This window comes from Diabrotica virgifera, chromosome 10 (genome assembly GCF_917563875.1).
Source record: "Diabrotica virgifera virgifera chromosome 10, PGI_DIABVI_V3a".
In the NCBI taxonomy this organism is placed as follows: domain Eukaryota; kingdom Metazoa; phylum Arthropoda; class Insecta; order Coleoptera; family Chrysomelidae; genus Diabrotica; species Diabrotica virgifera.
This window is the reverse complement of record NC_065452.1, coordinates 19,809,701-19,836,747: the sequence shown is the minus strand read 5'-3', so window position 1 is coordinate 19,836,747 and position 27,047 is coordinate 19,809,701. Positions and strand designations below refer to the sequence as shown.

The window sequence follows — 27,047 nt, the reverse complement described above, 5'->3', positions numbered from 1 at the left end:
TCTAAACATTCACTTTTCTAGATTTTTTGTCTGCAAAATCTTTAATGAAAAATCGTTAAAGTCAAGGCTTGGAAAAGCTCAGCATTTGAAACAAAACTAGCCAAACTAGACCATCTAGAATCTTCGTCAGAAGTCGAGTTCCTTCTCAAGTAGTTTTTAATTCCTTTTAACACCCTGAATGATCTTTCCTCTCACACAGGGTCCCATCCGTATGCCAGTGCGGGTTACATCATTTCATCACATTCCTAGAACTTTCCACAATCCACCTGCAATCTGTAGCCTCCTATAACCTGGGAAGCGTTGATATTATTTATTTTTGATATGAAAGTTGGTTATTTTAATTAAATTATATTGTTTATATACAAAAGTAATGTACCTACTCGATTTACAGTAGCGGTAATTATTAATTTATTTTGGAAAATAAAAATTCAATTTTTTTACCAAAAAACTTTTTTTTCCAAAACGCTGCGGCCCCTTTTTGTTTGCGGACCTAGGCCGCGGCCTAGTCGGCCTAGTGGTAAATCCGGCACTGTCAATAATTATACTATAACTTAAAATTACCTTAAAAGTTCCATCTACATAAAAAATACTAAAAGTTTTGTCTAAAAATTATGTCTAAAGTTATGGCAGTAGGTAGTGTTCTCATTGACATATTAAGCGCAGACAAGGCATACTCACCAAAAAAGCGTAACGCGGAAACAGCATGGAAACAGTCGATCGGTGGTCTGTCTATCTATCTCTTTTAACCAAGCGATCCCGCGCATGTGACATGGTCACATGTGCGACATTTAAGTGGTTTTTTAATATGTTATAGTCTTATTTTTTAACAATATCGATGTAATAATATTGTTGCTAAACAGGTAAATTTTCATTGTATACCGGGTGTACCAATCAAACTGTGTTTTTTCTCAAAGTTCGCATCACCCTGTGGAAAATTCTAGCATTTATAAAATACTGAAATTAAAACCCAACTATAGCCTCGGGTTTTCCTAACATTCTGTTTTGTATTCATTTGTTATGTTGGATAATAAAATAGTTAGATACTTTAACAACTAGACATGTTCTTCATCAATACACGGTGTTTCTAAATAAGTGCGACAAACTTTAAGGGGTAATTCTGCATGAAAAAATAATGACAGTTGGCTTTATAAACGTATGTCCGCAAATGTTTTGTTTCCGAGATACGGGATGTTGAATATTTTCTTACAAACTGACGATTTATTTATTGCTTTAAAACCAATTGAGATATGCAAATGAAATTTGGTAGGTTTTAAGAGATAGTTATTGCGGATTCTTTGACATAAAACTAAGAGTTTTATATTCACCATTAGCGTGCATACGGGTAATATGATCGGTCATATTACACGTATGCGCGCTAATGGTAAATATTAAATTCTTAATTGTATGTCAAAAAATGTGCAATAACTACGTCTTAAAACCCACCAAATTTCATTGGCATATCTCAACCGGATTTAAAGCAATAAAATAAATCGTCAGTTTGTAAGAAAAAATTCAACATCCCGTATCTCGGAAACGAAACATTTGCGGAAATACATTTATAAAGCCAACTGTCATTATTGTTTCATGCAGAATTACCCCTTAAAGTTTGTCGTACTTATTTAGAAACTCCCTGTGTTGATGAAGAACATGTCTAGTTGTTAAAGTACCTAACTTTTTTATTATCCAACACAAACGAATGAATCAAAAAACAGAATGTAGGGAAAGCCTGAGGCTATAGTTGGGTTTTAATTTCAGTATTTTATAAATGCTAGAATATTCCACAGGGTGATGCGAACTTAAAAAAAAAACACAGTTTGATTGGTACATCCGGTATACAATCAAAATTTACCTGTTTAGCAACAATATTATTACAGTGGTATTGTTAAAGAATCAGGCTATAACATGTTCAAAAAATCACTTAAATCAGTCAAAAGGTTTAGGAAATATGAGACATCAAAAATGAACAAATTTTTAAGTGGGCCGATTTCTATGCACGTAAGTTTATTTGGTGACTAGGTTACTAGGTGACAAAGGATTACATATCATCCATTCTATCTGTGTCGCTGTTTGGAATTCAGGAAAATGGCCATCTGATTGGTGTACCTCAATTTATATCCCACTACACAAAAAAGGAACTACTACCAGAGTGAAAACTACCGCACACTGTTACTAATAACACATGCTAGTAAAATCTTGTTGCATATCATCAAAAACAGATTAAAAACCTATCTACATTACCAAATACCTCAGGAACAAGCGGGGTTTGTAAAGGGTAAAGGTATTGTACCCTCGGAGATCCGTGGAAAAAATTTACACCCAAAATAACAAAATTCAGCTTGGCAACACTGTGCGAATGTTGATAGTAACATATCCTTTTTAAGATAAGCACAACTGTAATTTAGTCCAAACAAATTAATATATTTTTTTGCCAACAAAAATGAGATTTTTCAACCAAATAATGTTTCAAATATGATGTGCAAAATAATTTTTAATTGGGTTCTGCTAATGGGCTTGCTTTTTTGTCATTAAAGTAAAAAAAAACTAAATTTTACTCATTAAATCAATGTTATCCGGTTATCGTCTTAATTATTTTAACTGTACTAATATCCGTTGAGTAATTCTGAATGATGAATAGGTCGTTAAAACATTTTATGTGTAGCGGCTTCTGGAATATCTTAAAAATATCGAATTTCATTGATAAAATGCGCATATTCCACCGATCTTCGCTTCGACAATACAAGGGAACAAATCCTGAACCTGAGACAACTCATTGAAAAGTCTAGAGAATTTCAAGTACCTATGATTATATGCTTCGTTGACTACCAAAAGGCATTTGATTGTGTAAGCTGGATAAATCTGTGGTCAATTTTAATAGAAATGGGCGCACCAATGCACCTGGTGACACTTATTAAAAATCTGTACCAGTCTAATATAGCGACAGTACGACTAGATCAGAAGTTCTCAAACCAATTCAAGACCGAGAGAGGTGTTAGACAAGGATGCGTGTTGTCACCTGACTTATTTAACATTTATGGTGAACATGTCATGAGGATGGTTTTAGAAGGATGGGCCGGTGGAGTAACAGCTGGTAGGAAAATCTCCAATTTAAGATTTGCTGATGACACTTATAGCAGCAAATGAGCAAGAAATGTTTGATCTTCTGCGAAGAGTTGAGTACGAAAGCAATAAAGTTGGTCTGAAAATCAGTAAAGCTAAGACAAAAATAATGGTGGTCGACAGATTTGACACTATTCAACTGACTAACATATTACAGGAATACCAGATAGTAAACACCTTTGTCTATCTCGGGTTTAGTATAACTAACGATGGTAACTGTGAAACAGAAGTTCGGAGACGTATTGGTATGGCAAAAAATGCGATGAGTCGCCTAACTAAAGTTTGGAAAGCCAGATCTATCTCTCAAAATATCAAGATGATACTGGTGAATGCCTTTGTATTCTCAATATTTCTATACGGAGCAGAGACTTGGACTCTTCGCGCATGCGAGCGCCAAAAAATTGATGCCTTTGAGATGTGGTGCTGGAGAAGAATGCTGCGCATACCTTATACAGCTCATAGGACAAACGTTTCCATTCTAAACCAACTCAATATTAAAAAAAGGCTGTCCACATTATGTCTGCAACGAATTCTGCAATTCTTTGGTCACGTGGTTCGCAGAGGTGACGACAGTTTGGAGAGATTAATTGTTTCTGGAAACGTTCCGGGGAGAAGATCAAGAGGACGATCACCAACTAGATGGTCTGACCAAATAAAGAATTCAGCTGGAAACTCATTCTACGAAGCTCTTAGAGCAGCTGAAGATAGAGACCAATGGAGAAACATTGTTAGGAATATTGGAAGAAATCACGATCCTCAGTAATGGGGAAACGACAGGAGAGAGAGAAGTTTATTTGGCTGCAAATATTTCTTGGGGATTTTTTGTGGGGATATTTTGTCCAAAAAGATTTGTGGGGACTATTTGTCCGGGATTTTTTGTGGGGATTTTTTCTCCGGGGATTTTTTGTCCGGACCCCCGAGTGTGCCTTCAGTGTTTGCAACAATATGGAGACAACAAGGAAGAAATTTTTATTTCCGTTGTTACAGGCGACGAAACATGAGTGTGACACTTTATTACCCCCGAAACCAAGCAGAAATTACGTGAACGGCGAATTCGCCAAAGCCGAATAGGTGTAAATAAATGCAGTCTGCTGGGAAAGTCATGGCTATGGCAAAATGCCTGGGAAAATGGCTGGGAAAGTCATGGCAAATATATAACACTAAGAACAAAAATAAAGCTGTCAATTTATAAAATTCATGGGAACCTTATTTTATGAATGGCGCTAGTATTATTTCCATCTATTCTTTGTTTCACGTTAAGAATAGAACGTTACGCTTACGGAGATCAGTGTGGCCAAACAAACCTCTCGCGCACCGGTGGATACTCGACTGCCGATATACGATTTATTCTAGTCAGTACGGCGTGGCATCGGCGCGCTTCTATCGTCCGTAAGAAATAAATGGGGCTATCTCCGCAATGTTCTATTCTTAGCGTGAAACGCTCTATAGTCATATTTTAGTTATTTAATTTTTTTCTGGTAACTAACATTATTTATATAATTTAGTTCCGAAAATCCAGATTTGGCACACAACAGTTGCTGATGGATATTGCAGTGAAAAGTAACAACTACACTGCGATACAAAAAAATCGATCCACTAAAAATTTGGTCATTTTTGATGTTTCGAATTTCCTAAACCTGTTGTCCGATTTAAGTGATTCTTTATCACGTTATAGCCTTATTCATTGACAATATCGCTGTAATAATATTGTTGCTAGACAGTCAAACTGTCATTGTATACCGGGTGTACGAATCAAACTGTGTTTTTTCTCAAAGTTCGCATCACCCTGTGGATTATTCTAGCATTTATAAAATACTGAAATTAAAACCCAACTATAGCCTCAGGTTTTCTTAACATTTTGTCTTTCGATTCATTCGCTTATGTTGGATAATAAAAAAGTTAGGTACTTTAACAACTGGCCATGTTCGTCATCAGTACAGGGTGTTTCTAAATAAGTGCGACAAACTTTAAGGGGTTACTTTAAGGGGTTACATGAGAAAATAATGACAACTTGCTTTATAATCATATTAAAAAATTTTATTTGCATATCTTAACTAGTTTTAAAGCAATAAATAAATCGTCAGTTTGTAAAAAAAATTGAACATCCCGTATCTTGGAAACGAAGCGTTTGCGGAGATATGATTATAAAGCAAATTGTCATTATTTTCTCATGTAAAATTACCCCTTAAAATTTGTCGCACTTATTTAGAAAATACCCTGTAATGATGACGAACATGGCCAGTTGTTAAAATACCTAACTTTAAAGACAAAATGTTAAGAAAACCTGAGGCTATAGTTGGGTTTTAATTTCAGTATTTTATAATTGATAGAATAATCCAGAGGGTGATGCTTTGAGAAAAAACCACAGTTTGATTCGTACACCCGGTATACAATGACAGTTTGACTGTCTAGTAACAATATTATTACAGCGATATTGTCAATGAATAAGGCTATAACGTGGTAAAAAATCGCTTAAATCGGACAACAGGTTTAGGAAATTCGAAACATCAAAAATGACCAAATTTTTAGTGGATCGATTTTTTTGCACCGCAGTGTACATATGTCAATAATTAACCTCGGAGATTGAGTACGTAGCTACGATAGTCAATAAGTCATCATTTTGGCGTCGTTTAATATTTAAATTAACTTATTTCATGTTACTGTTATTTTAAACTTTGGCTATTTCGGTAAACGATGTTCCTTGATATTTAGTCCATTAAAATATTGTACGTTAAATTATTTATCTCGACTAGCCACAAAAAAGAGAGCTTTTTTTCCACTCACTCTGGTCTGAGCCCCTGACCAACTGAAGCTTTATTTGCTACCGTTTATCCATCGCTGATCTATCGATTCCTTTCGGTTCATCGATCTAACCGAACCGATATATGCCAAAAGCGAAGTTTTACTTTGACCATTGGCGTAGCACGAATAGAATTGTATTAATTTGATTATAATTAATTTTATTTTCATTATATCTTAAGGGAAGAATTCTTAATGTAGTATGTAACTGCTACATTAGGCTCGGAGAGATTGAGTGCGTAGCTACGATAGTCAATCAGTCGTCATTACGGCGTGGTTTAATATTTAAATTAACTTATTTGATGTCACTGTTATTTTAAACTTTGGCTATTTCGGTAAACGATGTTCCTTGATGTTTTAGTCCATTAAAATATTGTACGTTATAGTTATTTATGTACAAAGTCAGTAAAGAGTCTATACTGACGTGGTGCATACAAAATTTTATCGCCAATCATAAAAAACATTAACACTTACTTAATTACATCCTAATGAAAAAAGAGTGTGTGTACGCACGTAAGACGTTATACTTATATTATTATGATTTCAACGAAATAAATATATTTTAAACAGTTATTCGTATTTTTATTTAAATATTAAACCAATTTTAACACTTAAAATAATATACCAAAAATTAAAAATACCGTTAATAGTTACGTTATGTTTATGAAGTGTAGCCTCTTGCAGCGCAGTTGATTTTACCTTGATAAATAGTAGAAAATCTAAATAAATATATTTGCTAACAAATTATCACTAATATATGTCACCGTTCTATATACATATAATCGAATTAACAAAAACACCATTTCATAATATAAAATTTGTATTTGCATTAATACAAAACTTAAAAGATTTAAGAATTTTATTAATTTTAGACGAAATAAAAATTTCCTATGACTCTAATGACGATGACAGAAAGCTTTTGCATGATGGCCGACTTCGATGTTTAATCGATAGTTGTTATCAATATTGAATAAGTACCTAATTACTAAATCTGTAAAGTTTTGATTTATGTTTTATGAATATAATTGCAAAATACTGCAGAATTTAAATTTCTGACATAAATTTAATTAATTTTAACGTAAATTTTGTACAATATTTTTAATAATTAAAGTAAATAAATTTTAAGTTCACTCAAATAAATAATCGATTACTGTCATCGACCACTTACATTTAATCTCAGTTTATTTGATTAATCGCGGCAGGTAAAGTAAAATTCTTCTTTCAGTACAATAAAGTGTTACTTTACTGCCGCAAATGGCTTCAAATGAGTACAATAATGAATGACTTTAGTGACGGTTGGCGATAATAGGTATTTATGCACCAAGTCAGTAAAGTGACTCTTTATCGAACGAGTCTGATATTACGAGAAGAGCGAGTGTAGCGAGCAAGGCGAGTAACAGACGAGTTCGATAAAGACTTTACTGACGTGGTGCATACACAATTTTATCGCCAATATAATTTGATTGGAAATCAACTTGTAATTTGAATTCCGATGATTCGCACATTAATGTTGACTACGTAAGAGTTTTGTAAAAGAGTAAAATTTATAAAAAAAAATTGAATAAAAATCTGTCGTTTATTTAACTTCTTTAAAATCTCATTACAACAATACACAATTTTTTAAATTTGATTATCTTCATTATTTCATAAAATTAATCATCTTTAATTTTAATAATCACTAAATGAAAAACTGAAGAATGAAGTACTGAAAGCTTGGCAGCTTGGACAATGTCAAAATATATTTTATCTACAATTTCACTTTCTACAATAATTTGATATTGGTTTTAACACTTACCTGCAATTTAAATTTAAGAACTTTTTACATTTTAGACGTCATAATAATTTCATGACAGTGATGACAGATAACTTTTGCAAGATGGCCACTTTCGATTTTTTATCGATAGTTATCAATATTGAATAATTACTAAATCGGTAAAGTTTTAATTTATTTTATATGAATATAATTACAAAATACTACAAAATTCCACTTTTTGACATAAATTTAATTGATAATATCGCAAATTGTGTACAATATTTTTTATAAAAAAAGTAAATAAATTTTAAGTTCACTCAAATACTCTCCATTCGATTACTGCCATCGACCACTTACATTCAACCTTGGTGCATTTGATTAATCGCGGCAGGTTAAGTAAAATTCTTCTTTCAGTACAATAAAGTGTTACTTTACTGCCGCAAATGAGGGAAAATGAGTACAATAATGAATGACTTTAGTGACGGTTGGCGATAAAATTATTTATCTCGACTAGCCACAAAAAAAGAGAGCTTTTTTTCAAGCACACTGCTCTGAGCCCCTGACCAACTGAAGCTTTATTTGCTACCGTTTATCCATCGCTGATTGATCGATTCCTTTCGGTTCATCGATCTAACCGATATGTGCCAAAAGCGAAGTTTTACTTTGACCATGGGCGTAGCACGAATATAATTGTATTAATTTAATTATAATTAATTTTTATTTTAATTATATCTTAAGGGAGGAATTCTTAATGCAGTATGTAACTGCTACATACACGATAGTCAATCAGTCGTCATTTTGGCGTGGTTTAATATTTAATTTAACTTATTTGATGTTACTGTTATTTTAAACTTTGACTATTTCGGTAAACGATGTTCCTTGATCTTTTAGTCTATTAAAATATTGTACGTTAAATTATTTTTCCACCTACCTCTACCGAAAGTATACTTTTCCGGACCTGATTGTAGGGAGGAAATGTAAAAGTGACGTCATGGTATTTCATTCATGAAATATAACTTATTGACGCCCTGTACAATATCTATTTTCTATTACGTAAGTATCTATACATTTTAACGTTTATTTATAAAACACCCTATATTTTGCAGAATGGTAAAAACAGTAAATTGTTATTTTGATTTAACAATGTTTACATTAATAATTTGACTTATATTTGACAGTTGACAGCTATATTGTACCTACTTGTTAGTTTTAGTTTTAATAAATTTTGTTGGTTAGTTACATAAATTAATTAAGTAAAAATGAAAAATGACTTGTTATTAATTTGAGGAAGGTGGAAAAACCATATGTATAACATGGGAGTAAAGTGCCTTTTCCTCCCTTGAATGATTACTGCCCTCCGCCACGCGTCGGGCAGTAAACTTCATTCTCGGGAGGAAAAGTAGCACTTTCCTTCCTTGTTATACAAATAGCTATACCTCGACTAGCCACAGAAAAGAGAGCTTTTTTCCACGCACTCTTCTCTGAGCCCCTGCCTAACTGAAGCTTTATTTGCTACCGTTTATCCATCGCTGATCGATCGATTCCTTTCGGTTCATCGATGTAACCGATTTGTGCCAAAAGCGAAATTTTACTTTGACCATTGGCGTAGCACGAATAGAATTGTATTAATTTGATTATAATTAATTTTATTTTCATTATATCTTAAGGGAAGAATTCTTAATGCAGTATGTAACTGCTACAATATAAAACGTAAAGAAGTTAAAAAAATTGATTCAGGTTGTATCGATCTCAAAAATATGATTAACCCACAAAGTCGCAATAATCCTTAAAAACCGTTAAAAACATGGTTTTTTAATGGTTTTTAAGGTAAAAAAACTTGATTTGATCTATTTTGAAGACTATAAAATGAGGAAAATCGCAAAAATCCCTTTGCGGATTTTTTAAAGTACTGCACCTTACAAAAAAAATGTGAAAAAGTAAGAAATGTAGTTTTTGATCAAATACACAAATTAAAAGAAAAATTGGACTTGCAGACATCTCAAAAAAAGTTATACACTTTTTTAAATAATAAATGCATTTTTAGGTTATGTACACTCAACCTACAGTTGATAGGACAGGACTCAACAATGTTTTGCAAAAGTCTCAACTATGCGTGTGAATTTTTTTAAATTTTTAGATTGATTGCATCTCACATAAAAAAACATAAAAAAATACGTATTTGTGGGCAGGAGAGGGAGTGATCCGCTAAAATTGCGCTTAGTCTTATTTTTAAATCACATAGATCGTAAAAAATGGAAAAAACTGAATTCTGGAAGTGAGGGGGGTGATTTTAGCTATTTTAACGGGGGTGCCCTTTATTTTTTGGTCATTTTTGGTCTTTGAATTGCACAACTCTTGCTTTTGTTGAATATTCTGTTTGATCTATTTTTTAACGGTGTGCTAATTTTTTGGGATAGTAGATGGCGATTAACTTCCTTCATGTTTTAAGATTTTTAATAAAATAAATCTAGAGTGCTATGTATTAAGAGTATAAGTCAAAAATGAAAATTTTTTATTAGGACTTTTCAAAGTCTTTTTTACCACTGATGAAATAACTATTACAACTAAATAGCAAAATGGTGACGAAATATGATTAATAAATTAGTAATTAAAAATCTTTTTTATGACTTATACTCTTAGTACATAGCACGTTAGAAATTATTGTTGTATGTTGAAATTTGTGGTAATATTGTTGTGAAATTTATGTGGTGTTACTTAGTTGTGTTTATGTCATCACCACGTAATTTTAAAATGCAGGTACGTTTTTTTTTAATTTTTTTTTTGGTACTCAAATGGTTGGTTGGTATGGGTGTAGGTAGAATTTTTTTTAATATTAAATAAGTTCAGTACTTAGGTAAAGTTAAGAGAAATATATAAAGTACAATTTTTTTTTAAATTGTCTTAAAAGTAGCTAGCTGTGGTAACTTACTTAGAATTTAGGACTAAGGGCGCGTCCATGGTGCACGCTGGTTTCCGAAGTAAGCGCCGAGTCCGTGTGCAAATATTCCTTCGTATTTAAACGGGTCTGTCCAAAGTGCGGACAGCACGGACTCGGAAACCAGCGTGCACTATGGACGCACTCCATCTAGACCAAGAGGCAGCGCTGAAAAATCTATTTGAATTTACTAAAGCTAGATTTTTAACAGATGATTACTGTGAGTGTGTAGAGAAACATACTGCGGTCGGTCAAGCGAAACGTAGAACAGGGGTTACTGAGAGGGTATCAAAGTTGCTTTCCTACAAAGGTAATTATTTCCATTTACTAAGGCTAAAAATCAGTACACACATTCTAAATTAAATATAAATAAAAGTTATTATAGTCGGTCAGCTGTATGACGGGACAGAGCCGGTCGGTCGGCCCCAATAATCGATTGAGGAAATGAAGCATTTTGGCTCGCAATTTTTTCGTCCAGCATGGATTTACTTGAAATTTTCACAGACGGTTGGAAATAGTCCAAGGATCATTTTCTATATCTTGCCGCTATCATACGCTAAAACCTTGGGGGTGGTATTCTAGTGCGTGGGAATTTTTTATTGCATTTTAACCATGTAATTCGATGGAAAAAGTAATTCTAAGAAAAAAATGTTTTTTACATTTTCTTCGTAAAACTAATATTTTTCGAGTTATTCGCGCTTGAAAATAACAGTTTTTCGACGAAAAAATCGACTTTTTTAGAGGGTTTTTTGAGAATACCTCGAAAAATATGCATTTAATCAAAAAAACTGCAGATATCGAAATTGTATCTTTTAGTAAAACAAACCAAATTCTTTTCCTATAATATCTATACCTATATATCTATAACCGAGATTCGGCATGTTAAAGGTTAGCTTTTTTCGTCAAATGCACAATTTGAAATATTCAAAGCCAAATAATGGGAAAAATTTGCATTTTTCGAGGAAAACTTAAATAATATTTTTTCAAGTATACAATTAGACCTTTAAAAAAAAAATAATAAAAAGTAAACGTGAAAATTAAGCGACTTACAAAAACAATGTCGGTACCTGCTTTTCTCTACGAAAAAAATCAGTGAAAACAACCCCCTAACTACCTTCCTAATTCAAAATTGGTCTTCACCTTTCTGTAGTTCCTTTTATATTTATATTATCAATACACTAAAGGAGTTTGACCTATTTAAAATGACTAATTTTGGAAAAATTGGGGTTTAAAGAAAAATTAATTTTTTGCAATTTGTTATTTTTCACCTTTACTTCAAAATATCTCCGAAAATACCGAAGATATGAAAAAAATTATGAACTACTAAATTGTAGCTTTTTTAATGACTAAAATTACCCTGTGCATAGATTTTCATTACCTAAAATAGTAAGCCAGATATAGCTGTTTAAAACCTCTATTTACGAGCAAACACCCCCTTATTCGAGCCCTTTAAACCCACCCCAATTAAAAACTAAGGTATCTTACGGAATTTAATTTACACAGTCATAGCTCATTAAAAATCCTACAAAATTATTTTTGAGGGGTCTCATTACTGAGAGGGTATCAAAGTTGCTTTCCTACGAAGGTAATTAAATCCATTTACTAAGGCTGAAAATCAGTACACAGTTAGATATAATATTTTTCCAAAATTAGGCATTTTAAATAAGTCAAAGTCCTTGAGTGTATTGATAATATAAATATAAAAGGAACTGCAGAAAGGTGAAGACCAATTTTGAATTAGGAAGGTAGGTAGGGGGTTGTTTTCACTGATTTTTTCGTAGAGAAAAGCAGGTACCGACATTTTTTTGATTATAAGTCGTTTAATTTTCATGCTAGAAACTTTTTATTATTTTTTTTTGAAAGGTCTAATTATATACTTGAAAAAAGATTATTTAAGTTTTCCTCGAAAAATGCAAATTTTTCCCATTATTTGGCTTTATATGCCGTATCTCGGTTTGTATTGGTCTTAAAGATATTATTGGAAAAGAATTTGGTTTGTGTTACTAAAAGATATAATTTTGGTATCTACAGTTTTTTTGATTAAATGCATATTTTTCGAGGTATTCTCAAAAAACCCTCTAAAAAAGTCGATTTTTTCGTCGAAAAATTGTTATTTCAAGCGCGAATAACTCGAAAAATATTAGTTTTACGAAGAGAATGTAACAAACATTTTTTTCTTAGAATCACCTTTTCAATCGAATTACATGGTTAAAATGTAATAAAAATTCCCACCCCCAAGGTTTTAGCGTATGATAGCGTCATGATATAGAAAATTATCCTTGGACTATTGCCTACCTTCTGTGAAAATTTCAAGTACATCCATGCTGGACGAAAAAATTGCGAGCCAAAATGCTTCATTTCCTCAATCGACTATTGGGGCCGACCGACCGGCTCTGTCCCGTCATACAGCTGACCGACTATAATAACTTTTATTTATATTTAATTTAGAATGTGTGTACTGATTTTCAGTCTTAGTAAATGGAAATAATTACCTTCGTAGGAAAGCAACTTACCCTCTTAGTAACCCCTGTTCTACGTTTCGCTTGACCGACCGCAGTATGTTTCTCTACACACTCACAGTAATCAACTGTGAAAAATCTAGCTTTAGTAAATTCAAATAGATTTTTCAACTCTGCCTCTCCGTCTAATCGTTTTAAAATGTTTATTTAAATCTTTGCCACAGTGTGTCGAATATACCAGACATCACATAACATTTGACTTACTCTTAGATTCTGTAGATAGCTTATAGCAACTATGCTGGTAAATCGTGGTGATATATCGTGGGTAAATTAGTAAACGTCAACTTGTAAGTCCGTGTCTATACCTAAGCGTAAGATATTTAAACTTAATATTAACAAGCTGAAAATGCGAGCATTATCATAACGAAAACTTTGTTTATATACGTATTTAAATTCATAATATAGAAAATTGCTATTACGAAAAGCTGTTTAGAATTAAAAATTATGTTTTAATGTGCAAGTATATCATTCTAATTTAAATGTTGTGAACGATATAGATACTTTACTCGAAATTCATATTTTTTTACATACTGCGTATAAAATTAATACAATTTGATTCATGATGAATAACTTTATGAATAATGAATAATTTTTATGAAGAATAACTTTTCTTCGTCAAATTAAAAATACAAGAGTTATAAATGAAAATGATGTTGGTATCCCTAACTTGAGAAAATTCGTCAAATATTTTTTTCCATTATAAGGATGTAATTTCATATATCAGAACATACTTTTTTATTCCAAACCACATTTTAAATAACAATTTTCCAATATTGTAAAATAAATAATACATACATGATAAAGATACTTTTTACTGATGAACTTACTTGGATCTACAGACCGAGCGAGTCTCGTAAATTCCACGGCTTTGCGCCACGCTGCACGCAACCGTATTTGCGTACTTGTGTTTTGAGTTGTGTGGTCGTGCGCTGGTCGAGTGGAGTTATAATTTACCAAATTTAAATATCATCGTTTCTACTGATTCATTATTAATATAGTATAATATGTATTATTGCTTTAAAAATATACTCAAATTGTATTTTTATACATTTATTACACATATTATTTTATATAATAATTAAATTCACTATAAAATGTCATTTATATTTTATTAATAGCTAAATAATTTAAAATTTAATTTGACATTCACGAAGTGTCAAACTCAAATGTAAATAATAACATTTGCTTTGCTTAACAAATTCAGATTCAAAAAGTAGCCTACTTCCTAATCAAAGATTTCAGCTGACGTTTAGTGCCTAGTAGGAAATAACCGGATTGTGACGTCACATTTTAGATTTTGAGGTCGATTATCTCGAAGACGGTTAGAGATATCGAAATGCCGTTTTCAGATTTGGATTCAGAAGACAAAACTACATAAGAATCCATCGATACATCTGCTCTAAGTATTGCAGGAGCGGCAACGCAATAACACACAGACTTTTGCAAATTTATAAACGAAAAGTTTTCGTTGAAAATGTTTGATATCATTTAGGTTAGGTTAGGTTAGGAGCAGTAAGTGAAGCTCTCAGCTAAGTATGGTATCAGATTATAAATATGACTCCTTGTTAGTACAGAAAAGAATTAATATCCAGCAGGGACATAGTGCGTTTTGCAGTTTAAAACCAATATTTACTCATAAGTAAGTTACACGAAACCTTTAATATACTACGTGACATATTATAACTAATTATATTTTGAAAATATTTTTTACAATTATACAGGGTAGGAAAATACACAAACGATCAAAATTTCAAAAATTTATACGACCGATAGCTCAGGCGGTAGAGTGTCAGACTTCCACAAAGAAGGCAGGGGATCGATCGCAGCGCCGCACAGTGGTACCAAATGTTGAAAGCGTGGTCATGAGGTAAAATAAAAAAAAGTCCCTAGTTAGGGATTTTCATGTTTACAGTTGTTATTTCATACTATCGTAGAGTCGTAATACGCAGGTATAAGGATCAGACCTGATGTATCCTTATTCATAGCTCAGGGCCAAGTGAGCCATGTACGCCGTTATTTTGACCGGCAGTGAAAGTGAAAAAGTACGCGTATATTGAAAAGGCTGTAAAACGTTTTGTAGTTTATCAATTTTATCGCTATAAAGCAGATTCTTCTTTTCACAAGTATTTATTAATGTAAGATAAAAGTTGACTAAACATTTGTTAACAATAAATGCTTAAAATTTGTTAATGAATAAACAGTAAAAATATACTTGAAATAGTCCAAATTTCGTAAAAATACATTCAAAAAGTACATAATTCTGCAATCAATGTTTATTAATCTCAAAATGTACAGTAATACTCTGGGGTAATTAGCAAAATAAAAGGAAAAGTTATTTACCAGCAATTTTATTGCTGAAATCGAATCTTATGATTGTATATGTTACAGTGAAAGTTGACGTTTCAGGGAAGGTTAACCTTTACTAGTCACGGTCGACTCTTGCTGGGCATCTTAGTGAAAGTTGAATTCTGAAATAACAAGATCAACTTTCACTAGTGAAGGTTGACCATTCTTAGTGAACGTCAACCTCCCCTACAGCAGTCTAGGGAAAGTTACACAGACGTACAAACAAGATCAACATCCACTAGTGAAGGTTGACAATTCCTATAGTGAATGACAACCTCCTCTACAACAGTCTAGGGAAAGTTAGAGAGAAATAAAAGACTAATCTTAAATCACGTATACTTTTATAACAAAAGTAAATTTAGAATTTGAAAGATGAACAAATAAGAACAAAATAAAACGTGAAACTATAGTCTACAATTTAAAGACTATAATAGAGACGAAAATACTATAGTCAACAATAATAAAATTATTTGTTGCAACATGATAATGCTTTATGGCATTTGGAATTGCATAAAACATTGTTTTTTATGCAGTAACACTTCTTTGTTTGGCACTTCTTGTTACAACTGCACTTAAAAAATCCTTGCCCACTTCCGGTTGACTGAGTAGTAGCAACTGTTCGTAAAGTAAGTGTCTTTTCCATTGGAATTTCATCTTCTTTTATAATGTTTACTGGACAAGTATTAAACTGGGATCTGCAAATAAAAAGATACTTGCAGGCTTAAATGTAAAATTACTAATTATTATACTATGCGGTATTAAATACGTTCAAACAAGTTAAACTTCATAAAAGTATTAAAAATGTAAACTAAATTGACGACAGGTCAAGGTCGTTCGCCCGCCGTGCACATCCGCCAGATGTTCAACATTCCCTAGGCTGATTCCGTGAAGGTTCACCTTCCCTAGTGAAAGCTGATATATATTTTCTACTATCAACATTCACTGGTCATTTCAGTGAAGGTCAACAATCACTAGCGACGGTACACCTTGACTAATATTCAGCTTTCACTGTAACATATATATTAATAATATAGGTATGCAAAATCCGCAGATAGTGGCTACTTTTTTTATAAACAAAATGGCGCCCGAAAATCGTGTTTTTTTTTCAATTTTTGCTGTATAATTCCAAAAGATTTTAACTTTACACCAAAAACACTCAAATAAAAATTCACCGTAATAAAATTCTGCATAGAGACGTGTTTTTCCCGATTTACTTTGACGAGATTTTCCCCGGAAAATGCGGGTTTTTCCAACAAAATCTTTAATTTTCAACTAAAATTTTAGATGAGTAATTGTTTACCAATAATTAAATAAGTTGGTAATATAAAAGCTCTTTTTGTATAGATTATAATTCTAGAAGCCGATGGAAATTGAATGAACAGTTTAGCAACAATTGAAATGTTAATTAAAAATTTACGGTCGCTATAATAACCACAATAATTATGATACATAAGAATAACTAAATTTTTGTATAAAAAGACACCGTACCTATCTAATGTACTTTACAGAATTGAAATCGGACTATTTAAGCGGCCTCAGGAATATTTTAAAATGATATACAATTTTTTGGCTTATAAACAAATAGAATATCTCGGGAAATATTAAATTAAATTAAATCATGAAAACGGTATTGGAAAAAAAGCGTCAGGATGCTTCTTCTAAAAGAAGAAACGTTTAATTATGATGAGTGGTTCCTGAGATACAAACGGTCAAAGTTGACCGGTATTTACGGCAAAGATATAAACAATTAAATCACAATTTTCGAACCATCACTTTTTTATTTTTGTCCACTTTCTCCACTCCAATTTTCATATCTTTAAAATACTCATAACAAATATTTTTATAATAAAAACTATCGATGTTACGAGTGAAAATTGTCAAAAATGGCAAAATTCCAATCAAAAATTTGGTTGGAGAAAATGTAATCTCAAAGTTCAAAATCGGTATATGTACGTTAAAAAAATGCATTTTGTCGGCTTCCCATGGAGCAATTTTCTTCATTCTTTTTTTGTTTCCAAGTAACTGGAGTAGAGCCATCTAACTAACGTAATATTAAAAAATGTTATAATTTTGTTATAATAGATTAATTTATTTATAAAAAATAAAACTACATTTTTTCCAGTTGTAGACTTTTTTAGATAAACTTACTACAAGTGTACCTTTTAACGTTAAAAACACAAATATTCTCATTTGAAAACTGTATAATTATTTAAACAATCTTTATTTAAACAAATTAAAAATTTTTGTGATAATAAATAAATAAATTTATTATACCAAAACAAAATCAACTCTGACATTTAATAATGCGTTAGTTAGATGGCTCTACTCGCGTTACTTGGGAACAAAAAAAGAATGAAGAAAATTCCTCCATGGGAAGCCGAGAAAATTCATTTTTTTAACGTATACCGATTTTGAACTTTGAGATTACATTTTCTCCAATCTAATTTTTGATTGGAATTTTGCTATTTTTGGCAATTTTCACGTGTAATATTGATAGTTTTTATTATAATAATATATATTGTGAGTATTTTAAAGATATTATGAAAATTGGTACGGAGAAAGAGGACCGAAATAAAAAGGTGATGGATCGAAAATTATGATCCTATTGTTTATATCTTTGCCGTAAATGCCGGTCAACTTTGACTTGTTGTATCTCAGGAACCACTTTTCACAATTAAACGTTTTTTCCTTTAAAAGAAGCGTCCTGCCGTTTTTTTTTCAGTACCGTTTTCATGATTTAATTTAATATTTCCCGAGATATTCTATTTGTTTATAAGCCAAAAAATTGTTTATAATTATAAAATATTCCTGAGGCCGCTTACATAGCCCAATTTCAATTCTGTAAAGTACATTATGTAGGTACAGTCTCTTTTTATACAAAAATCATAGTTATTTTTATGTATCATAATTATTGTGGTTATTATAGCGACCGTAAATTTTTATTTAACAATTCAATTGTTGCTAAACTGTTCATTCAATTTCCATGGGATTGTGGAATTATAAGCTATACGAAAAGAGCTTTTACATTACCAAGTTATTTAATTATCGATAAACAATTACTTATCTAAAATTTTAGTTGAAAATTAAAGATTTTGTTGGAAAAACCCGCATTTTTCGGGGAAAATTTTTGTCGAAGTAAATCGGGAAAAACACGTCTCTATCCAGAATTTAAGTTAAAATCTTTGGAGTTATAGAACAAAAATTGAAAAAAACACGATTTTCGGGCGCCATTTTATTTATAAAAATAGTAGCACACTATCTGCGGACTTTGCACACCTATATTATTAATATATAGGATCATAAGATTCGATTCCAGCAATAAAATTTCTGGTAAATAACTTTTCCCAAAAATGGCCTATTCTCCGATAATCTGCCCAGACTATAAGAAGATACAGCATCACATTGGTTTGGCTGCCTTTAACTGCCTTTGCATTGATGGCGGTTGTTTGAATACAAAAGTGTGAAATGACATATTACATGATGGCGATTGTTGAGTATGTTTACATAAATAATGGGTTCTAAATATTGCAATATTGGGATAATTAGCAATAATTTCAAAAATCCCTTATAATATAAATAAAATTTCGAATTCCTTTCGGCCATAGTATTGGCCGAAAATTGATTCATTTAGAGATACTTTTTTTGGTGGGGATTTAATGGGAGTTCGTAGTTCGTGCATGAATCATATCACTTGAAGTTGCGTTTTTATTTATTATTGTTTGACATTTTATCATGGAAAGACTTAGCTCGGCACGATGTCTAGAAATTATTCAGCTGTATTAGGAAAATAGGCGTTCAATGAGGAATGTGTTTCGTGCGCTTAGAGCAACTTATGGTCCACATAATTGGCCTACCGATCGCACAATTCACTATACCATCAGTAAGTTTAAAACCCAGTTTTCGTTATTGGATAACACATGATCAAATAGACCACATTCAACACGTACTGAAGAAAACTTGCGGAGATAGCGGATGGTGTACGCGAAAATAACGAAGAATCGATTCGTAGCCGTTCCCAACAGCTTGGCTTGTTGTAGTCAACAACTTGACGAATACTACGTAAGGATCTTGGTTTAAAAGCCTGCAAAATTCAATTAGTGCAATAACTGAGATCGATTGACCTTCCGAGTCGTCACAGTTTCAGTCGAAGTGCTTTTGATAAGCCTGCAGAAGATCCACTGTTTTCAAAAAAATAATGTTTTCCGATGAGGCCCATTTTTGGCTAAATGGGGACGTGAATAAACAAAATGCCCATATTTGGGTTGATGAGCAACCCGAAGAGGTTCAAAAGTTGCCATTACATTCAGAAAAAATAACTGTTTGGTGTGGTTTATGGGCCGGTTGAACCGTCGGTCCATATGTCTTTAAAACAGAGGCCGTCCAGAATGTTAGTGTGAATGTAGACCGTTATCGCGCCATGATAACGGACTATTTGGTGCCAAAGAAATTAAAACTCGTAGTTTCAATAACATTTGGTTCCAAAAATATGGCGCCAATTGCCATACACCCCTTGAAAGTATGGCTTTACTGCGAAAACGATTCGGTGAGCAATTTATTCCACGCTTCAGACCAGTGAATTGGCCGCCTATATCCTGTGATATCACACCTCTAGAAGTTTTCGTTTGGGTCTACCTAAAGTCCAAAGTCTACATGAATAAACCGGCTACGATTGAGGCATTGGAGGCCAATATAACGCCTCTTTCATACTTTACGATTTTGGTGGTCACGACAAACGGTCTTACGACCGTTTGTCGTGCTTATCGAACTTTCACACTTTACGACAGTATTCATCTTATTGTCGTAGAGAGCACAAGGCGTAGAATGAATCGGGCAAAAATTTTGGCTTTGTGGTTAATTTATCGCCGTAAAAAAAGACAAAGACATAATCGCCTACATTGGATGCATCTAATCAATGGAAGAAGAGAAGTAGGTTTATATCATACACTTTTTGGAGATTTAAGAAATGACCAAAATAAATTTTTTAATTATTATTTCCGCATGTCAGTGACAAAGAGTTTCCTCGTCCTTCTTATATATTGGTAGTATTAAATTGCTTTCCCAATCTTTTAAGATCCTTTTCTCCTTCCATGCATCTTTGCATATTGTCCACAGCCAGTCTTTCCCTTTCTCTCTTAAGTATTTGATCACTTCTGGTGCAATTTCATCCTCCCCTGGAGCTTTACATACCTTTAATTTTCGTATCGCTTCTACGAGTTCTTCTCTTGAAATCTCACTTAATTGTTCCGCCATGGCATTTATTTCTCTCATTTCTTGCGGTGTACTTCCAAATTTTTCTTTATACAAGTTATCAAAATACAAAACATTATATTACATAAATTTTGTTTTTGTTCGCCCTGATCATCTTTGGTAATCCCAGCTTATTAAATTAAATGCTTGCTTTAAGGATTGTTGTCCCATTTTTGTTGTCCCAGTTCAGTAGCAATATGTTGTATAAAAATATATACCTATTTTGTTAATAAATACAATTCAATTAGTGAACAATAATTATTGTTATAGGGCTCAATTTTCATCTTTCAATATTTAAAAGATTTTAGAAAAAAAAACTGATTTTAGATTATTTAATATACCGATTATATTAATATCTATACATATTTAAATAATCATTAATAAAATACGAATATATATCTACGTTTATGTCACTGGACACTTAAACTGTGCTATAAAAGAATCTTTAAAATATTAACAAGAAATTTTAGATATTCCCGATGAAACATTTATGATTTAATTTTTATAATAGGGTACATTGATAATAATGCATTTTATGATAGGGTCTATTCCTCGGCACTTTGAAAAAATCATAAACATTGTTAATGCTGAAATTTTTGTCCTCACAATAAGATAATAGCAAACCAGATGCTTACCTATGTATTGTATCTATGTACATAGGCGTAACCAGGGGGGTTTTGGGGGGTTATAACCCCCCCATTGGGATGGACTTTTAGCTCTATACGCTTAACACCATACCCCTCAGAGACCTTCCAGTAGTTGTAACCCCCCCTTTCCAGTAGTTGTAACCCCCCCTTAGGATCATCCTGGTTACGCCTATGTATATGTAGGTAAAAATTCCCTATCTATATTGTCTGCCATTATGTAGGTACGTGCCACTGGATTCACTGGTTTTACACGACTAACTGTCGTTAAGTATGGAAGCACTGATTTATACCCGTGGTTCACTGATAGCACGGCACGACACGACCGTCGTCCATTGCAGTGACATTGGACGACAGCCGAAGAACAACGGCATGACAGTTAGTCGTGGTCGTCCTGTGTGAAAGGCTCCGTACATTGCTGTATTGGACTAATGGAATGTACGACAAACTGTCGTTACGACCGTTTGTCGTGACGACCGAAGTCGTAAAGTATGAAATAGGCCTTACTCGAGTCACTGATCAAATACCAATTGAAATGCTCAAACGCGTCATCTAGAATTGGAACTTCAGAATGTACCACTTTAACCGCAACGGTCAACATTTAAAAGACATTATCTTTAGGAAGTAATTGTAAAGAATGGTTATTTTGTATGACAATAAAGATTTTTAAATAATATTAATTTTTTTTCATTGTTTTTTCTTTTTGAAAAAGTACCTTTAAATGAATCACCCTTTATAAATAGTAATATTAGCTTCAAATACTTGCTATGAGATTGCTAATTTTTGTTGTAGCCTACCGTGCTCCCAAAGAATGAACCTTCAGATGACGCCAAGACAACAGAAACCCCAAAAGACTCAGAAAAACCACCTGCAACGCACAAAACTCAAGAAGACATAAGTAAAGCAGAACAAGAAAAACCCCAAGCTCAACCCCAACCACAAGCAGAAATTGATGAAAGTAATGTGAATTTTTCAGAAAACCGCGAATTATGGCAAAGGCGTGCCATTCTGGAATCTACTTTACTTGGTTCGCCAATTTTGAAAACACACAGACTTTCAGAGCCTCATATACAAAGGCACAGTCATACACCCGATCTGGTTATGGACTTACCCATGTTGGCTAGTGTTGCTAGCAAGGAACAACTCACAAAATCAGCGTTAACTTTGGCTACAACTACTGACGTTGCATCTGATAAAGAGAAAGATAAGGAAACTAAGGCCACGGAAGGAACATCAGGTATTTATGTACAAATACGAACCCTAACAACTATACTATTGGGAAAAAATTAATTTAAATGCAGATATAATTCAGATTTTTTTTATTTAACCTCCCAATTTATTTACAATCTGTAAAACAAGTTACAATGAGTAAATGTTGTAACCACTAGTGTAGGGGACTTGGAGAAAATGCTTCATTAATCATTTTCTTTACAAATATTTTACATAGATATAAAATTGTTTGTCTCTGACAGTGCTCTTTTTGGTAGCCTATCCTCTCTCATTCTTATGACATGTCCGGCCCATTGCAATCTTTGTATTCTAATAAAGTCTGACAGGGGTGTTTCCTTATAAAGTTGATAAAGCTCGTTGTTGTATCGACTTCTGAAGATTCCATTTTCCCTCACAGGTCCTAGTATTCTCCTCAGTACTTTCCTTTCGAATGTGTCGAGTTTGTTTTTGGATGTCTCTTTCAGGACCCAGGCTTCACTGCCATAGCATGTTATTGGTCGAATTAAGGTTTTATATATTCTCATCTTTGTATTTCGGTGGACACTTTTAGACCGAAATATATGGGAGAGGGCAAAATAAGCTCTGTTTGCATGCGTTATTCTTTTCCGTATTTCTCCATCTTCTGATCCGTCGGCATATATTTCTACTCCCAGGTATGTAAACTTTCCAACCGTTTCAATGTCATCTTCATGTATAATGTTTTGGGGGACTATTTTTCTTCTCGTCTGAGTCATTATTTTTGTTTTTTTCTATGTTAATTTCCTTAATTTCCAGACCTAGCATTTTTGTTTGTGTTTTTATTCTGCATATGTTTCCTGTGCTCCTTTTGATGTTCTACTCATAATATTAATATCATTGGCATAAGCGGCCAGTTGAACCGTTCGGTTGGTCAGTAGGTTTCCTCGTCCAGTTTGCTTTTGCCTAACCGCATACTCTTGTGCCATGTTAAACAATGTTGGGGCCCATCTCCCTGCCAGCCCATCTCCCTGCTTTAGTCCCTGCGAAATTTTGAAAAAGTCTGTCCGGTGGTTTTGTATTCGTACACATGCCTGAGTTTCATCTATTGTGGCTTTAACGAGTCTTATTAGCTTGTGTGGTATTGCCAATTCAGCCAATATATAGTATAGTTTGTTCCTTTTGACTGAGTCGTATGCCTGTTTGAAGTCTACAAACACGTTGTGAACATCAATATCGTGTTTCCATGATTTTCTCAAGATCTGTTTGACTGCATTCGTCTGCAGCCACCCCAAAAACTGCCGAGTAACAAAATCTGGCCCTTAATACACTTATTTTGACATGTTTATGCACTTATGGATGCATTTTATACACTTTAAAATGCAACTAAGCATTTCTGTGGTGTCTGGCTGCATTGTTTTCGCAGCCTACTTGCCTTATTTTGTTTGGATTTTAGCAGTTACTTCATGCTGTCCCTTTATTTAGTTGTCACTAATTTTTACATGTTTTGGCGATCCATATGACATTGTGGACCAAGAGCTAGCAACGTCGGAAAAAAAGTATTTTAAGACAACTGGTTCTTTAACATATTATTCCCTATGCTTTCTAGAACACCGTACCGGCTATCTGGCTACTGATACAGGTTGCGTTCATTATTGCGCAGCACACTTGTACAGGTAAATGTATCGAATGTAAAATTATTGTAAGACGAAACATTTTTTTGTCATTACTTTTTAAACATTATTAGAAATATGAACTATAATTGCCAGATATTTCTGTGGTTTAAAAAGTAATGACAAAGAAATTATTCGTCCTAAAATAATTTAAATTCAATATACAGGGTGTTTGATGAGTGTGATAAAGCTCAGTAGATCCGCTATAGTAACAGATAGCAATAAAAGTTAATAACAAAAATTGTAGCCAACTTTCAGCTTCACATTTCGAAATTAGGTTCGATAACATAGTGGTAGATCAAACTTATGTTTTTTTTAATGGAACACAATAAATTTTATTTTATATTCGAAATCCTTTTAACTTCCCCATCACAAAAATATAAAGATTTGTTATGTTATACAGGGTATTTACAAAGTTATAACCAATATTCTATGAAAATCGTAACAAGTTCAGCTCCCTGTATAAATAAAAGTAAGCCCAACAGCAATGGTTTATTGGTGCCATATTTTTTTGTTGATTGTGAAAATTTTTAAGAGTTGTTGATATTGCTAATTTTCCTTATATAGAACACAGGGTGAGTCAAAACGCAAGTACATTCTTTTCTCAGAAATTTTAAAAGGAACACCCTGTATTTTATATCGCTATCGAAAAGTATCATTACCGTACTTTAATTTTTGTATAATATTCACTATGCCTAAATTTGTTAGTTTTCGAGATATTTTCATTTTTCAGAGCAAGTTATTAATTAGGGTGTTTATTTAAAATTACTGAGAAAATAATGTACTTGCGTTTTGACTCACCCTGTATTCGATATAAAGAAAATTGACAATTCAACCATTTTTATAAATTTTGACAATCAACAAAAAAATATGGCACCAATAAACCATTGCTGTTGGGCTTATTTTGATTTATACAGGGAGCTGAACTTATTACGATTTTCATAGAAGATTGGTTATAACTTTGTAAATACCCTGTATAAGATAACAAACCCTTATATTTTTGTGATAGGGAAGTTAAGAAGATTTCGAATATAAAATAAAATATGGGGAGTTCCATTTAAAAAACACAAAAGTTTGGTCTGCCACTATGTTATCGAACTAATGTTGTAACTAATTTTGTAATGTGAAGCTCAAAGTTGGCTACAATTTTTGTTATTTACTTTTATTGCTATCTATTATTATAGCGGATCTACTAGGCTTTATCACACTAATCAATCACCCTCATTTTGTATTTACTGTACAGGTGTGCTGCGCAGTGCGCAGTAATGAACGCAACCTGTATCAGCAGCCAGATGGCCGGTACGGTGATAGAGGAAGCATAGGGAACAATATATGAAAGAATCAGCTGTCTTAAAAAACTTTCTCGAAAACGTTGCTAGCTCTTAGACCATTAATAGGTTATACGATTTTGTATAAAAAATATTAATTTTGATATTATTTGTCATCTAAAATATTGCCCTTTTAGCATTATTATCATAATAAAAAATAATAATACATTAAAACTCAAACACCTGAATTTATAATATATTTTAATTTGTCCCAATGTATAGTTGTTAGGGGTTGTAATAATAAAGCATTATTTGTGAATACCAAAGAGGTCAATTGTTTAGTTCACTATTCTTCATGACTTTTTTTTATTTATTTTTTTTCTTTTATGATTACTCAATTTTAGTTTTTATAGCACAGCGCTATAGACCTCAGGGCTTATGGATTTCAATTTTTGTACTTCTTACTACTACTTTTTCACATATCTTCCATTCTTTTCTATTTCCTACCATGATTGTCAATTCCTCGAGTGATTTTTGTTGAAATTTTTTCGCCTCTACTACTTGCTGTATCCTGTATCCCTTTTTTTCTTGATCTGCCTCTTTTTCTTTTTACGAGGTTCTTTGCTTCATGGACTTTCCTTGTAATTTCCTTGGCTGCGTCCTCATCAAATGCCGATACCAGTTCATTTGTCTTTTTGCTATTTTATTCTTTATTGGTTCTTGGTTGGCCATTCTCCTAATAGTCTCGTTGCTTAATCTATCCCATTTTTTCTTTCCAACTCTCCTTCTTAGGTGTTTCATTTCAATTGCATTTATCCTGTTATGTTTTTTCAGATATGTCCAGTTTTCACTTCCATAGAGCACATTTGGTAGCACTATTGTGTTATACAGTTAGCGCTACGCTAGTAGACACACGGGTACCCATGTATTTGCTAGGCTAATGGGCTAATCTGGCCCGTTCTCACATGTCGCTGTCGTGTCTGTCATATCATGTGATCCTCAGGTCATGTATGTCAGGTATTTTATAACTTTTACAACTTTAACACATGACAACAATAACAATGTTAACAATCAAATAAAACTGTTCTATAAACTGTCAACACTCTGTTTATGCAGGGTGAGTCATGAGGAACTGTACATACTCCTACCTCATATGCAGGCCTCTATGGTAGGGTGGGCCGAAAAATTTTTTTCTGTAAAATAACAACACATGAGGTCAAAAAAGTTGCGTTGTACTAAAACACAAATTTTAAGCCCAAAATGAGTAGCTAAAAATATTTTTCTCCACTGCCACAAAGGCTTTATATTATTTTAATATAAAATGTCATTGTGGCAGTGGAAAAAATAAAAAAAATTAACTTTTTCAAACACAGATCTTCATATTTTTTTATTATCTAATTTTTGAAACATCAGGGTTATTTATTTTGTACCCCAAAAAAAGTTTAAATAAAATCTGTATTGTTGTGGCTGGTTCATGTGTATACGTTATATACTAACGTATACTTTATTTGGCTATGTCGCCACTAAATAATAAATAGACAAAAATTAATTTAGAAACCTA

The 27,047-nt window shown here is 32.7% G+C and overlaps 1 protein-coding gene across 3 annotated transcripts in view; it reads left to right on the top strand.

Moving 5' to 3' along the window:
* Positions 1–27,047, top strand: part of LOC126878714 (SLIT-ROBO Rho GTPase-activating protein 1-like) — a 466,675-nt gene that overhangs the window by 407,262 nt on the left and 32,366 nt on the right. For all 3 annotated transcript variants that reach the window (XM_050641582.1, XM_050641579.1, XM_050641581.1), the window contains exon 13: positions 22,153–22,597. In XM_050641582.1, coding sequence (XP_050497539.1) covers positions 22,153–22,597 — 445 coding nt within the window. The remainder of the gene's footprint in view (positions 1–22,152; positions 22,598–27,047) is intronic.